The sequence below is a fragment of the Phaethon aethereus genome, assembly GCF_964289735.1.
Source record: "Phaethon aethereus genome assembly, chromosome: 7".
Taxonomy (NCBI): Eukaryota; Metazoa; Chordata; class Aves; order Phaethontiformes; family Phaethontidae; genus Phaethon; species Phaethon aethereus.
In genome coordinates, this window is record NC_138583.1 from 37,659,223 (window position 1) to 37,674,917 (window position 15,695).

General features: G+C 44.5%; 2 protein-coding genes across 3 annotated transcripts in view; one reads left to right on the top strand and one right to left on the bottom strand.

Moving 5' to 3' along the window:
• Positions 1–5,097, top strand: part of ZRANB1 (zinc finger RANBP2-type containing 1) — a gene marked incomplete at its 5' end in the record, with an annotated part of 31,135 nt that extends 26,038 nt beyond the window's left edge. The window contains 2 exons of the mRNA XM_082002201.1: positions 3,316–3,545; positions 4,546–5,097. Coding sequence (XP_081858327.1) covers positions 3,316–3,545; positions 4,546–4,764 — 449 coding nt within the window. The 3' untranslated portion in view covers positions 4,765–5,097. The remainder of the gene's footprint in view (positions 1–3,315; positions 3,546–4,545) is intronic.
• Positions 5,098–10,902: 5,805 nt separating this feature from the next.
• Positions 10,903–15,695, bottom strand: part of CTBP2 (C-terminal binding protein 2) — a gene marked incomplete at its 5' end in the record, with an annotated part of 61,824 nt that continues 57,031 nt past the window's right edge. For both annotated transcript variants that reach the window (XM_082002342.1, XM_082002341.1), the window contains 5 exons: positions 10,903–11,196; positions 12,827–12,944; positions 13,742–13,869; positions 14,448–14,578; positions 15,040–15,254. In XM_082002342.1, coding sequence (XP_081858468.1) covers positions 11,016–11,196; positions 12,827–12,944; positions 13,742–13,869; positions 14,448–14,578; positions 15,040–15,254 — 773 coding nt within the window. In that variant the 3' untranslated portion in view covers positions 10,903–11,015. The remainder of the gene's footprint in view (positions 11,197–12,826; positions 12,945–13,741; positions 13,870–14,447; positions 14,579–15,039; positions 15,255–15,695) is intronic.

Sequence of the window (15,695 nt, forward strand, 5' to 3'; positions counted from 1 at the left end):
GCGATATAGATCTGATACTCCTGTTTTTTGTTGCTTTTAACTCAAAGGCTGAGTGGTTTGCAAAATGTTTTCATTTTATAGCTCGGACATTGAGGCAGATAAGTGTTATGTTGCCTAAAGATGCTGAAATTGTTTTCTGGCTTTTCAAACCAGAAGGTAACTGGGTGTCAGGGACAACCTTTGGCTAGACACGTGTTTCCAGGAACTCAGACAAATATTTATGGCTTGTGATTTGCTTGCCACAAGCCGCATCCATCCATACATAGAAACAGGCAACACTGTGAACAGGTGAACTTAAGAGTCCTGTGTCAAATTACCTGGAGTTACTTCTATCCTTGTCCAACCACATTTTTGTGGTTAATGTGTGCTAATTAAATGCTAGCAGCACAGCTGAAACCAAACAGCCGTCGGACTCAGAGTAGTATGGGCTGCCAAGACAAGTGTCCTGTAAATGGTACAAGACTTGTTGTTCCGGGCTTGCGTGTGAGCTTTGCTTAGCACGTGCCCCTGCGGTGAGGCTTTGAGGAGTGCTGGGGCTTCTCTGACTTGCTGTGTAGCACCCTGCCTGTGTTTAAGATCACATTCACCAAAAAAGAAAAAGGAAAGACTCCATGTTACAATAGAGATGGGGAAATGATTTTTTTTTTTTTAATTGCTTACTTAACATCATGGTTCAGTTTGTAGCACCTTGGAAGGTACTATAAACCCCTTATCTGCCCCCGAAATCTCCCTGGTCAGAATTATTTTTCTCCAGGGTTCCTTGTTCCAACTTGGCATCCTTGCTCTAACTGCTGTGAATCCCATAACTGACAGCCTCCTTGTTTCCTAGATTGCAGTTAATTGTTAATGCTTCTTTAAATATTAAGGCTTTGACAGTGAAAGATCCATTTACTCAGCCTTAAGTATGGTTCTAGTCTAGCTGCGTGTATTTAGTGGCGTGATATACAGCTTTTTAAAATTAAACAGGAAAAAAGGTGACTTGACTGAAATTATCATCAGATCAGGTTGCAGAAACTAAATCCTATGTGGATGTCTTCCAGGATAGGTGTTAGCCCATAGTCTTTATTTTCCATGGCTTGTGTACATATCAACTGTTTTTACTCTACCTTCTACTTTTATAAGTCTTCAGAGCACTAAATATTCTCCAAGGTAAGGCTTGAAATTTCCATCCTGTGGAGCTCATCACATAATGTTGAGGAGGAATGGAAAGTGTAATGCAGCCTTCTGACTTGGGGAAATTATTAGTGTGGTGTTTCTAATAAGGTAAAATGATAGTGAAAAAACTTTCCAAAGAGTTGCTGAATTTCAAAGTAGAGGTTATTTTGAGGTAAACAGATTAGTTCCACTCATGAACAGGTCATGTAGCCATGCTGGACACAGGAGTTCTGTGTCGTTAGATGAGACATGCAGTGTTCATAGAGGTGACACCCTTTGCTCATCAGTCATTTTTGTAGCCCTGACAACATCGAGTAGTGCTTGTGGCCATCATCTACCAGTTTGGGGCAACAGGACATTAACTGTCTGTATTAACTGGCAATAAATTAAATTAATCTTCCCCAAGCTGAAACTGGTTTGCCCATTACAGTAACTGGTGAGTGACCTCCCTATCCTTATCTTGACCCACAAGCTTTTCATTGTGTTTTCTCCCCCATCCTGCTGAGGAGGGGGGAGTGAGAGCGGCCGGGTGGGTACCCGACAGCTAGCCAAGGTCAGCCCATCGCACTAGCAGAAGTATCCCGAGGAGCTGGCACAGTTTGTAAGTGGAAGGAGGGTTCCTTTTGATGCCACCTCTATGATCATAACTTGTGGAAGAAAAGGGGGAAGCGGTCACCCTGAGGGTGCTGGTGCTTTCAGTTCTGAAAGACCTCGGTGACCTAACTAATGTGTATATAGGTAGCACCATCATATTTAAATGAAGCATACAATATTAAAAATAAATCAGTTTCCAATCCTCGATGCTTGATTGTTTTGCTGATATTTCAGACTAAAGATTGGAAAAAAAGTTCATGAAATTATTTTTCTGAGTGTGCATGAAGAATGAATTTGCAAGAGTTGAGGGACTGTCTTCATTATATTTGACTGTTAGTATGTTATTTTCAATCTAACTTTGAATTTTGAGCAGACGTTTGATATTTTTTCCCAAAATGTAAAGGCTTGAAATTTTTTGGTTAACCCTTATCCCTTGTTCTGCATCTTTTGTATTTAGCACTGAATTACAGTGAGACTTTATTGTAATAGGGGTGGGAGGAAGGGAGCGCTAAGAAGGTATTAAATGGATTTGTCCTTAGACCTAGATGTTGTAAAAACTTGTGTGAATCTTAATCTAAAAGAAATGGAAAGACTTCTAGGTATTTCTCGATCGCTAATTCAAGAATAGGGAAGAAGGGACAGATATTCGTGGGTAGCCTCCCCTAACTTTTGTTGCAGCAGAGAAAGAGGAGTTTGAAACTTAAGCGAAACCTCCAAAACTACCCCCTGCCTCAGATTTCTGTTTTAGCGTTGCCCTTCCATCTCCATGGATGTTGGAGGAGAAGTGAAGTGCCTTGTTTTGCTGCAGCGTCTATTCCTAACTTACTGGCAGCAGCTGTACTATGAAAGGTTGCTATGCTACATGTGCACTTAAGTTTATACGTGGCTATTTTTAAACTGTCACAAGGTAAGGCATGCTTTTGCTTAAGTTGTCTTGCAGCAGTACACACCAAGAATTATTTATGTTCCTGGAAGAAAGAACTTCTAGTTTTATTTTGAGGCTTCATGTACCTCAAGCGAGTTACTGTCTTCATTGCTAAAAATGATGGGGAGAAAAAATGCAGTTTCTTTCAGTGTCTGTGACATCAGTAATTTGTTGTATCTGAGCAAAATAGTATCAGCTTTCGGGTGGGCTTCTTTTGAGTCTAGATGTATAATTGCTATGGGTTAATTTAATCTATTAATACAATGTTTATGACAAGTCCCATTGTCTCTAGGATGGGCTACATACTTAGGTGCTGAATAATATTTAGTGCAGTAAGTTCTTTTAATAATAAATTTTGTAAGCAGATGGTGGAATTTTTGTTCTGGTAAAAATAGACATCTGACTAGCTTTTTGTGTTGGGTTTGCACGGCAAGGGTTTGGTAGCGGGGGGCTACAAGGGTGGTAGTTAGCTGGACCGAAAAGTGTGAGCGGTATTAGCGTAGACCAAACCAAGTATATTATAAATTCTTGTGATGTGCTGCTGTTACCATGTTCAGCCAAAAGCAAAGTGTTTGTGTCAAAATTCTTCGCTGTCAAACATTGTAGTTCTGAGTCTTACCCTTTGTTTTAATTTGTCGTAGGTGTATATTTGCCTTTGTTATGGGAACAGAGTTTTTGTTGGAAAAGTCCTATTGCTCTGGGCTACACAAGGGGCCATTTCTCTGCTCTGGTTGCCATGGAGAATGATGGATATGGCAATCGAGGTGCTGGTGCTAACTTGAACACTGATGATGATGTTACTGTTACTTTTCTACCGTTGGTGGATAGCGAGAGGAAATTATTGCACATTCATTTCCTTTCTGCTCAAGAGGTAAGAAGTATCTGTGTCGCGGGTAGCCCTTTTCACAGCTGCTTCTAAGCTGTGGCCTCAGCAATCTCTGTAGCCCCATACGTTTTTGCAGTTCAAAGAATTACAGGGAGTATGCTGTTCTGTTTAATTAGTACTGGTCCCTTCTCCATCATTTGAGGTGATTCTGAAAGACATTTTCCCACAAATCTGATGGTTATTTATAGCTTTGTAAATTGAGTGTAACTGCACTGTGCATGTGAGTACAAGTGTATCTTGAAAAGGCCCCAGAAATGAGGATTCTGACACTAAGATGAGAGTGAAATAAGCTTTTTTTTTTTTTTAAAGGATACAACATAAATTATTGGCCAGTAGTTACAGCATGCTCTACTGCTTTTTATAATGAAACAACTAATTTCTTCTTTAATAACGATGATAAAGGCAGTGAACCACTTCAGTAAAGTGTGTATGTGGGGGGAGGGAGGATTGGAAAACCTGAAGTAATTGCAAAAAGTAGGTATCCTGTAAATAAAGGAGAAGAAGTATGGGCTCTAAGTCTAGAGGGGGATAGTTTTTTCAGCAAGCTACAATATTTGTTAGTCTTGGAAGAGGAAATGTTTCATGTCAAGAGCTGCTGGACTCCTAAAAACTGCTTGGTAAAGCCAGAAAGCTCTTCTAGACTTGGCCTCCTTATATATTGTGCCTACCATAAATAATTAGTTGCTCACAAATAATTGAAATATAGGAAGGCTATATTGGAAAGATACATCTGAAAAATTTAGAACGGAAGAATAGCTGGAGAATATTTCCAGGGCCTTCAAATTTTGGCTGAGAATGCAGCATGTGTCAGTTTGGCTTTCGGAGACTCCCAGCTGGGGTGAAGTAGGATGCGAACTCTGTCAGCTTTGAAAAGGAGCTGCATTGCTCCCCGAGCCTGGGTATTTCAGAGTATCACCAGTGGCTTGCTTAAAGCTGCTGGTAATGTTTCAAGCCTCATTCTCAATCTGTTTTCTCTCCCCCAAAGATAGGCAATGAGGAGCAGCAAGAAAAGCTGCTTCGGGAATGGCTGGACTGCTGTGTGACAGAAGGAGGGGTTCTCGTTGCAATGCAGAAAAGCTCTCGTAGGCGCAATCATCCGCTGGTCACCCAGATGGTAGAGAAGTGGCTCGATCGCTACCGACAGATCCGCCCTTGTACGTCCCTTTCTGATGGCGAGGAAGACGAGGATGACGATGATGAATGATGATGAAGAAATTCAAAAGCAAATTACCAGCGCAGAGTGTCTGACCCGGAGTTAGCGTTGTGCTCTAGCAGTTGGTTGTGGAACGACCCAATTCTAGGGGGAACGTGCTGTAAAGGACTTTTCTAACCAGCATGGAGAGAGTCTAGTAGCTCATCTGCCGCGTGAAGAGAGCGAAATGGGCTGGACTACAGTTTGTATAAAAACAAGGAAAAAGAAACAAAAAACAGCTAATTTTATTATCAAGACAGAAAAAAAAACATTTTTCTTTCTGATTGTAAATCTGTCTATAAATGTACCGCATGTGGTTGTGTAAGAGATTGTGTAATAGGAGAAGTATACCAGCATCTTAATTATTGCAAAGAAATTTTTCAAATAAGGGCACTTACGAAAGCACATGTTAGATGGATATCTCTTCCCTCCGAGGTTCTTTTACACTAGAACTTGGTATTCTACATCACCTTTTAGATACTCTGACACATTTCTGTGAAAGGCCCTTTTATGTGAAATCTCACTAGTGCCCAGGTCAGATTGTGAGGTTTTTTTTGTTTGCACAAAATACCCACAGCAAGTCATAAGCAAAAATACATTCATTATTCTACTAATATTTTAGTTACTGCTGTGCCCATGTAATAAAAGCTAAACTCTAAGGAACAAACTGGAAGAGAAGCTAAATTTTTCATTGAGTGAAATGATTTGTTTCCTGAAAAAGTGGGGGTTTTTTTGCATTTTTTTCTTCTAATAGTTAATAGATTCCTTTCAGTATACGTAAGAATATTTATTCAGAGAAGTGACCTAAAATATAGGGATTTTATTCCAATGAGTATATACTAAACAAAATTGTGTGAAATTTGAGAACTCAGACATGATTGAGAATTTCATATTGTCAGAACTCCATCTTGCTGTGATACAAATTATGTATCATTTTATCATTTATTCTTTCATCAACTCAAATGTTGCTGCAAATGAAAGAACACCTTTTTAAAGGGTCATTAAATCTAGTGAGAATACACTTGGCAGTTCTAATTAAAAAGAAGAATCTATGCTAAAGTTGTTTTTAAAAGCACTGTGTTATATATTTCTCAGTATGTAAACCTGGGAATTTCTTGCATGTTGATTGATGTGGCCATACTTAAACTTATGTAAGTTCCTAAGATTGTAAGTTCAGAGTATATTCTCCAGTAGAAATTTTATTATATTTGATAACTTTAGCCATGTAACCTGTAATGGATAAAGTTTATCTAAAAATCTCACTTAAACACTAAAGGTTAATGCCAGTTTTTACATATACAGTGCAATTCAGGTTGTCTTGAAAAGCACTTTTGATGGTGTGGTGGTTGAATAAGGAATTTTGCAGTAGATGAAATTGTTTTGATTAGAATTTGGAAAGAAGCCCCATAGCACATATTTTTATGTAGCTCAGAGCTATGGAAACCCTGAGGAACTTGCTGCTTTTTCTTCCAAATGCTGCTTAGATGGTGTTGAAATGTGCACAACTCCTACATAAACTTGGTGACGACACCAAAGTATAGAAATAATGAAGTACTGTATTAACTTAGCAATTTTCCCATCACAGATTCCGCTGAAGCTCATTATGAGATCTCTTCACCTTTTTTTGGCCATTAGATCTCCTCTGATTGGTGCATGCGCAAACTTTCAGGTAAAAGAATGCATGCTTATCTGCCGTGTACGTATGATTTACCTGAACTAAATAGGCAAACTGCAGACACTAAAGAGGTTCTTCACAAGCGTATGATCCTGTTTCAAGTTTGCTTTCTAAATTGGTATTTTTTTGGTCCTTTTTCTTACCTTGTGAAGTCCTTTTATATCTTGTCTAGCTGAGGACTTGAAGCTTTTCTGTAGGGGAACTGAATGCCGAGTAAGCTGGGATGCGATGTTCCATGATCTGAGCTGGTCTGCACCACGTGCTCGATGGCACCGTTCATAATCTGTCGTGGCGTAACCCCGTACGCTTTTGGGGGTCCTGCTAGTTCAGGACTAAGTATGCCAGCATTAGACGTTCTCGGTCAGTGACCGATCGCTGTGAACTCGGATCCTAGCTTACCCAGCACTAGCTTACTTGTGCAGACTACCATTTGAATGGACAAAAGGATAAGCTCCTACCTTCAGTAGGCTACTTCGAGGGCTGTGCAGAATTTTAACTGGCGCCCCCCCGACCCCCTTGCTTTCTGCAGTACTGTTCCGTTTAAGGAAGTAAAGCTTCCTTGTAACATGGGGAGAATAACCAATGTGAAAGTCTACCTTGAGCCAAATTCGCCGAGCACACCTTCCCTTATCTCCCGTTGCTGTACGTGGGCAGCCTGCGTTGTGGCCTGACAATCCCCATCCCCAACCAAGGCTTCACCAGGGCAAGTGGAAGTTCACCACGCAGTCAGTTCAGCCGATTTTCAGAAGCGTGCACCGCGCGCTCGGGCATTGATCGAGTTCTGGTATCAGAGGACAGTCCTGGTGCTTCAGAGCTCTTGCTTGCTTCATCATCATTGTTCTGTTCTGATGTGCTGTAAAATGGTATGTTCAGGTTAAGATGCTTCCCAGGTCCCTTTGGAACTGGTGAAGTATCTTTTTCAGAATCAAAGTAATCCAAACCTCATGTACCTGTAGATTAAAGAGATGCAAACCCCTGCTTTGTGCTAGCACGGTAGTCAGTGTATGTTAATGGGTACTCTCCTTGAATGACATCCTTGAAAAGTTTACAAATACTGACATTGATTTGCAAATGCTACCTTGCAGCTTGTTGGCAAGTTCTGCTCTTTTAGCCAAGTATATATGTCTATATCTGTTTATAGATATAGAGATATATATAGAATTGGGTTTCTCAATGTTATTTTCCTCATATTATTGCGCGCAGCAGCACATGCTTTCCTAGCACAGAACTTTGCTTTTCATTGCTACCTCCTTTACATCTGGTCGTTTTTTTCTGGTTTTATTTATGAATTCCTTCGTTGAAAATCCCTGTATTTCTTTTAATATATTAAAATTTAGTAATTCTGGATTCTTCCAAAGTTCTGCTGCATGGCTTATGGCAAATATTCCTAGACTGTGTTTACTCCGTTAACAAAATGGGTTTGTGTGCATTTAGAGACCCTTATTTAATTGCCGCTTTTCCTTTTTTCCCCTTTTGTTCAGTAACTGTCCTTAACCCCTTTTTCTTAGGTTTTATTTATTTGTTGTCACCTTCAAGCTGCTTGTCTTGAGCCACTCTGACATCTGTCATCAGCGGATGAGAGCCTCGCTGCCTGCCTGCCCTGAGCGTGACAACAGCAGTACTGTCAGCAAAGCAGCGGCACAAATATTCAGCAGCAACTCTTTACCTCCCGTTCCTTTGCCCAATAATTTTCCGTTTGAGAGTTGCAGTGTGCCGCTTCCCGGTGCTTCCGCGTATCTTAATTGCGGTGAAACTCTTCCCTTTCCGCTTCCATGGATCTCCTCTTTGTGCGTTTCGCTGGTGTCTGCGCTGCAGGCGCTCCGAAACCCGGCAGCGGAGGGGAACTTCTGAGACTGTGGCCTGTTACCAAAATGTGTCCTTTAGTTTCTAACCCTTGTGATCCCCTAATTTCTGCTCCTGTTGAGCTTGTAGCGCTTCGGTAGAAGCTGCCTGCCTACGTTTGCATCCGTCCTTGGTTTTGGTCGAGTGGGAGGTTGGGTGTTGGATGAAAAATAGAGCGTTTGCCGTTCTCTGTGGGGTCTGAGCTGAGCTAAGCCTCTCGCTGTCCTGGCGCAGAGTCCGCCGCTAGCAGCGGATCCATGAGGAACCACCGGCCCACGAGATCCTGCTTCGCAGGGAAGTACTTGCAGCCATCCGGGATGTGACTGCTTATTTCAAAACAAGTGAAAGAACCAGAGCTAATCTGTTTTTGAAACGACTCTAAACCTGAACAGCAATTAAGTGTTTTCCTCTTGATTTTTGCTGTCATTTCAGTGTTTCCAAAATACCTGCTCTGTAACTAACCTGGTTTCTCCTCCTGGTCACGGATATTCACTGCTGTGCTATGTTGGTCACTGACAAAGGGTTGTCGCTCTCCTATAAAAGGTGACCTTTTTTTAACATGTTTGAAGCTGGTTTCCAGTTTAATTTAAAGCAAACAAAATACAGTTTTGTAACCTAGACACTTTTGGGTTTCGGCTTTTTTTAGTCTCTTTCCAGACCAAGCTCTTTTCCCCTCTCAGGCCGCGTCTGCTGGCACTCCTTGACACGATGCGAAAGACAGGGTGGAAATGAAAGAACGGGCCTCTTGCCCAGTGAGGCTGGAAGCCGCTAGCCCCTCTCAAGCATGCTTTCAGCTTTGTTCCCAAGTGGTTTGTTAATGCTTCATTTCTTGAGTATCTACAAAAAAATGTTTGAGGTGTAGCTGCCTTCATAGCTTAATGGAAACCATTGTGATCTTTTTCCACCTAGGCTGCGTATAATGTCCCACTTGATTTTGCATATTCATAAACCTCCAAACAAGTTTGCAGATTATGGGTAGCACCACCTGAAAAGTCTGGATAGGAAACTAAATTCAGCAAGCGTTTCCCCAGCAGCACGATTTTAAAACTGACCTGCATGCAGCGAGCTTGAACTGAGCTTCTGCTGTGTTTCTCAAAGCCTGCTGCAGGAAGCCAAGGACAGACCCTCGGCCGACGCCGGTCACAGCTCACTCTAAGCCTCATCCTCCTGCTGACCGCGACACCAGCAGGTCCCAGCTGCTGCTTGAGTGCCAGAGGTACCGACGTCGGACTCGAGGAAAACTTACCTGCTCTCTGCCGTCAAAGCACGTTCGGTGCCGGAGGAGGGCACGGGGGTGATCCGAGTCACGCTTCTGTACCTTACGGTGCATACTCAGTGTCTTCAGCTTAGAGCATTAGTCAGACTGCAGCGAGAGCTCTGACCTTTCAGAAATTATAGAAATTTTATCACTTTTTATTGAAAACTGCACTGAACGCTAAATGTCCACCTTTACAATAAACAAATACAGTAACGGTAACACACTAAAACAAAACATACTTCTGATAGCCATTGGTTTTTTTTTTTTCTTTCTGTTTGGGACAGTTTAAGATAATTTTTTTTGTCACAGAAACAGGAATGTACCCATACAAAGGCTCAAAATAGGCCATCTTTTTAAAACAAAAAGGCGATGATTCACAAAAGACTATGAATATAACATGTAACTAGTTGATACAAATCTAATAGGATTTGTTAAAATCAGTCACATCTAATAACACATTTTGAAGTGTTCTTGTATAAAATATCACGTGAAGAAAAGAAGACTTTTATCAATGTCTAAAAAAGTGGGTTTTGTTCATAGACAGTCTGACAAGTTACCATAAAAAGTGTTTCCTGAGACATAAGGAAATGCAACATTATTCTTGAACCCTTTCCAGCTCAAGACTTTTTCCACTTGATAAAATAGCTGCAGATTTAAAACTGAGAAAATATATTTGAGTACAAATAGTGTGTGAAACTTAATACTTTCTTCTTTTTTTCTTCTTTTTTTTTTTTTCTTTTCTTGCATCATTGCAGGGCGTAGGTGAATGCACAGCTACTTTATTCAGTGTATCGGGCAGAGGAGAGACTGGCAGTTTGTTTTTTCATTAGCCTGGGAGGGCAGCGGTCATTGCCAGGAGCCCTTTCTGCCCTCCCAATCCCACGGATCCCGGCTGGAATGGCTAGTACTTAAACCTGGCTGGAGAACTTCTGTTACACGTCACTGGCCCTGTGAGACTGCAGAAAGGATTACTGTTGTTAATCACTATTTTTTCTTCCACTTCCAAGCCAGTACTGATGCCTCCCCTTGGAAGAGGTAACCAGATACAAGAGTAAGGAAAGGGCTGAAGCCACGTAATGGTTTCCTCTAACATTTCTATGTTAACTCTGTAAAGATTGCTTAATGCCATGGTTTGAAAACAGGTACAGAAGCCCTGTCCTTCCCAAGGAATTGAGGGGAAAAAAAAAATATCTATTTTTATTCATGTGATTGATGCACAGATGAAGGAAACTTAACACACAATAACAGAAGTTGATCATTAATGTATCACGTCCTAGTTTTCAGCCCTTCAGTAAGCAGGTGACTTCTTCAGGGCTTCTCCCGAGTCTTGACTGCTATCACTTTGTTGTTAACAGTGGAACATCAATGATGCGTCTGTCCAAAATCAACATTACAAATTTTGTATCAAATTCTTTTTTTAGTTCATGTATAACTTCTTTTCCAATGTCTCTTGGTCCCAAGTTTATTGAATGATTTTTAAATTATCTGCTATTGCTCGTTGGGATGTTCCCTGTTGTCCCCGTGTTTTGTGGGCTGGTTAGGAGATGGAGCTTGGGAAGGATGTGCCACTGTGGGAAGATTGTGAGTGACGGGGATGCCTCCGGGAATGATGCCCTCCATAGCTGCTGGTATTCCTCCCGGGGCGACACTGACCATCCCAGGTGGATACCTGGGAGAGGGGACAGAGAGACGCAGGTTTGTCACGTCAGAGCTCGCCGCAGACCGCGCCAGTCACCCAACCACCAGTGCAGAGGCTGCGGAGAAAATGAGCGGCAAAGAGATTCCCCTTCTCCGCTAGAGCCGAGTTCCTTTTTTCTGTGAAATTACAAGGGGTAGCTCAATGTTAAACGTTAAACCAATGCTGCTGTGTCTTGGGTAAGTGTCCTCCACTACGATACCAGGACTGCGTCTTGTTCTGTACCTTTGAACAGGTGGGTGAACCATAAGGAAACCTTTCTCTCTTGAAAAATTGGCTAAGGCCTTGAATGCTCTCTGAAATGCCAAACGCTGACTTAATCAGCCCTGCATGTGAATGCCTTTGAACACCTACACCTGGTTTGTAAGTTTTTCCCTCTATGGAAGGTGAGCTGCATCTTCCTCATGTAACCAGAGAACACAGCTGAAAAATGGGGTTGGATCTAGTCAGTCTTCCTTTCTAAGAGCAGAGTGAGGTATACGTATTCCAAGAAGCAACACTCAAGTTTGAGAAAGGAGAAGAAATAAGAATTTCTTCAGCTGTCCACAGGGAAGACGTGATGTCAAAACCCTCTAGAGGTTTGTTGGACATGTGGGGACTGAGGGCTCCAACCTCAAACACCTCCCTGCTGCTGCCCTTGCCTTTGAGGGGGAAGCCGGGAGGGGAAGGGCGGTGAGCTGACCCCAGCTGCCAGCTTACGGGCACACCAGGGCCGTGGCTCCCGAGGAACTTGGCAAGGATGAAGCACCCTGCAGAGTCGGAGGTTAAGCCTGGAAGCCAAGGCCTGTCCCCATGGCAAGGGCATTGCTCACGTGCTTCCAGCAGGCAGGCGCAGGACCAAGGGGGATGCTTTCAGCAGGTTTGGATGTTTCAGTCTACGCATTTTGCCTGTCAAAGTGAGCAATGGCTGCCTGGGCTCTGCAGGCAGTTGTGAGTGTGCAGGGCCATGTCACACATGTTGCTCGGGGTGCTGCGCTCTTGAGGGCTCTGCTGCCAGATGCACTTCTGCCTGCCTCTCCCCTGTCACATGGCCTGACGTGCCCTGTGGGTGGGGTTTTTTTGGTATCTTGGGAGTATTTTTGGCAACGGTGATGTGCTGAAGGCTGCCCATGCTCCATCTGAGTCCTAATGCCTAATGTCTCCTATCACCATGCTTTGATCCATCCAAAGTGGAGCAATAAGTAACCCTGATCTCAGGGATTTAGGTGGAAATTAGGCCCCCTGACTATGGACCTACATTTGGAGTTTTTACCCTGGCTCATTAACCCACAGGCTGGGCAGAAGTGCACAGCAAATCTGCAAGTGTTTCTTCAGTTTAGAAGTTGTGTCCTGCTTGTTTACAGGTCTGGGGGTCCTGGCACCTATGGAGATGCCGTACAAGTGACTGCTGCCCCACCAGAATGAAGGCTTTATAAATGGGAGGCTTTACAAACACGTGGTTTAAATCAAGCAGCATTAGTAATCCCAGCAACATGCCTACTGGTCCCGCTGGAGGGGGATTTCACAGCCACCGGCTGAGCCAACGTGGAAGTTGTCGCTTGGGCTTTCGTGCTCACTTCATAGTGGGGATCCCAGACCGCACCGGTCCGCTCCTCCGGCTTACCTGTACGTGGCACCATTGAGCTCTGGATGAATTGCTTGCTGATCTATTACCGACCATGGAGCTGTTGTGACAAAGAATTCTTTATTCACGCAGTTTCTTAGGCTTTCTGGGATGCGCCCTGGAGTTGGTAATAAAGGTAAGTACGTGTCAGGCCAGTCCGAGCTTTATCACTCTCTAGTAACAAACTATCATTTTTCCATTTCACTATCTTTGTTAGTATAAAGCCTGGGGAGGAGGCACAGAAATCCCATATCCCTTGTTTCAGGAGGGTGTTTTGGCTGTCCCAAGGCGCAGGGTTGGAGACCAGTTTCCTGACTCTGAGTCCCAGCTTTCTGCTTTCAGGAAAGCTGCTCGCTTGAGCCCACGGCTTTCAAAGCAGCAGCTAGCCAAACACGAAGCTATGCCTTCCAGGTTAACAAGGGAAGCAATTTTTAGGACAAGAGAACCACTCATTTGCTGGAGTATCATGCCCACCATCTTGGAGCAAGCTCAGTTACAGCACCACTTGGACACAGGTGCCTTCACTGCTTTGGGATTTGGTTCTGGCATGCCGTTGGCTACAGTCTGCACCATCTTTTGGGTTAGCACCATTAACAGGAGCAGCAATGATTGCTTCACCGTCCTTTTTTTCCCCAGTCACAGACACTAGTCTTTGCCATGCTGCACAAGTGCCCCATTGATTTGAAAAAAAACCCAAACATCAAAACCCACAAAAACCCCTCACCCAACCACAAATGACAGAAATGTAAAGTTTTGTTTCTCAGCTCTTCTGCTGGGAATAGAAAATCAGAGTTAGACCCCTTTCCCAGTCTCCTACTGAGACATGCGTAGGGTGAAGCCCCACCTCTGCCCCTCCTGGCTCACATTCCAGGCGCATACATGAGCTAACCCCAGTTTTTCTGTGGGGCTGGGTACCTGTAATCGCACGCCGTATTTCAGTAGCAGCAGCTTCTCTCATCTCTAGTGACGCCTGCTCACTGTACCAAGCAGTATGTGGTGTACAGATTAAATTAGGAGCATCTTTCAATGGACCTTGAGCAAAACTGGGAGCACGGAGAAAAAAAAAGAAAGATTAATCAGTGTTTGAAAAGAGAATAAAATACCTTACGAACCGTAAAAGGCTTGTGGCCTGCCCTCTGCATATGCAAGCCTCTGTCCCCAGCGCCTCGCCTGTGGCACCTGGTCTGGAAGGAGCCCAACAGCATCCTGCCAGCCTGAAACGGCCACGGAAACGCTGAGGTGGACGCACGGCTCCAGTGCAGGGAGCAAGCTGAAAATGCACCAAAAAATGAACCCAGAGGGCTGAAAAACCAACCTACTGAGTGGTTGTTCATAATGTTGCCACAGGAATAAATGCCTGGGGTTGTCTCTGTAGCACTTTTGGGTTGTTTTTTTTAATTAAAACACAGGCTGATTTCTTGTTCTAAGCTCCCAGTGTCCCTTCAAACACCTGTAACCCCGGTGCCAGCCCCCACTTGAGGGATGCTGCAAGGTGCTGCAGCATTTTCTCAAACCAGGACTGTCCCCCAGCGCTGGCGCTGCGTGAGAAGGCACATGGTTGTTGTGTACCCCCTGGACATGCCACTACAGATGGCAACCCAAGAAAAAGCCAGAGCTTTACCTAAACGGTTCAGACTCGTGCACGTCAAGCGCAGCCCCTCGTATCCGTCCCTCCTTCAGGGCTTGAGTTAAGGCCTTCTCGTCCACCAGACCCCCACGCGCCGTGTTGACCAGGAACGCTCCCTGCCTCATCTAGCGGCAGCCGGGGAGAGAGATGAGAGTGAGCTCGGTGCGGTGACCTGGTCCTACCCCTGCCCCAACGCAGCAGCGGGTGCCCCGGGCTGCCTCTGGCTGGGACTGCACTCCGTCTGTGCTCCCACCCCAGAGCAATCCCCATCCCACTGCATGCGGGTTTTCTACGGAAATCCCAGCTCTAGCTGGTATCAGCAAACAAAACCTGCTCCCGCTGTTGCCTCCGCACCACAGGCACAAAGGGTTTGCTTACCTGCTAGCATGCTATCTCCCGGTAAATACTGTGGGGAGACAGATGGGCTGTTGGGTGCAACCAGCTATTTTGGAGGTAGCCCACAGGCACTATGGCACTGGCTTGCTGTGGCCCAGACCACAGCAGGACCGTGGCCAGCACCGATGCTTGGGGTTTGCCCACTGAAGAGCAGAGCGCTCTCCTTAGTCATGCACACGAGGCGAATTACCTGCTTAATCGTGAAGTCGTTGATAAGGTGGTGGTTATGTTCGTTAAGGTTACAGTGCAACGAGACACAGTCGCTCTGATAGAGCAGGTCTTGGAGTGTGTAGACCCGCTGGACTCCCAGGGACCTCTCTATCCCATCCTGCAGGTACGGGTCGTAAAATATCACGTTGAAGCCGAACGCCTTGGCTCGGACCGCGACCGCCTGTGCAGTGCGACCTGTGCGCGAAGGAAAAAGAAGGGGTAGTTTAATTGATCCCTGTTTCCCTGCCTCCACACAGCTGAGCTGCCTTGTGGCCTGACCACATGCCTGGACTGCTGTGGGGGTCCCCTGGGACCTCCTGGGCTCCCCAGGCAGCCCCTGAAGGGACACTGGCTGGAGGGCAAACCTGGGCCACCTTGCGCAGGGAGGGCTGTGCTTGGCTCTAACAAATGTGAGATGCTTGTGTTCAAATTTAAAAAACAAACAAACAAACAAAACGAAGAGTGAGGCCATGCAGGTCTGGCGGGCAAGGCCCAATGTGTGGCTCAGCCCCACTGATGTGCAACTCTGGACATCACAGACAAACAATCCTCTTTGACGCTGTGTCTACCAGGAAAAGCCAAAAAAGGAACGAAAAAAGGCGCTGCCTGTTTCAGACAGCTTGTTTGTGATAGGTT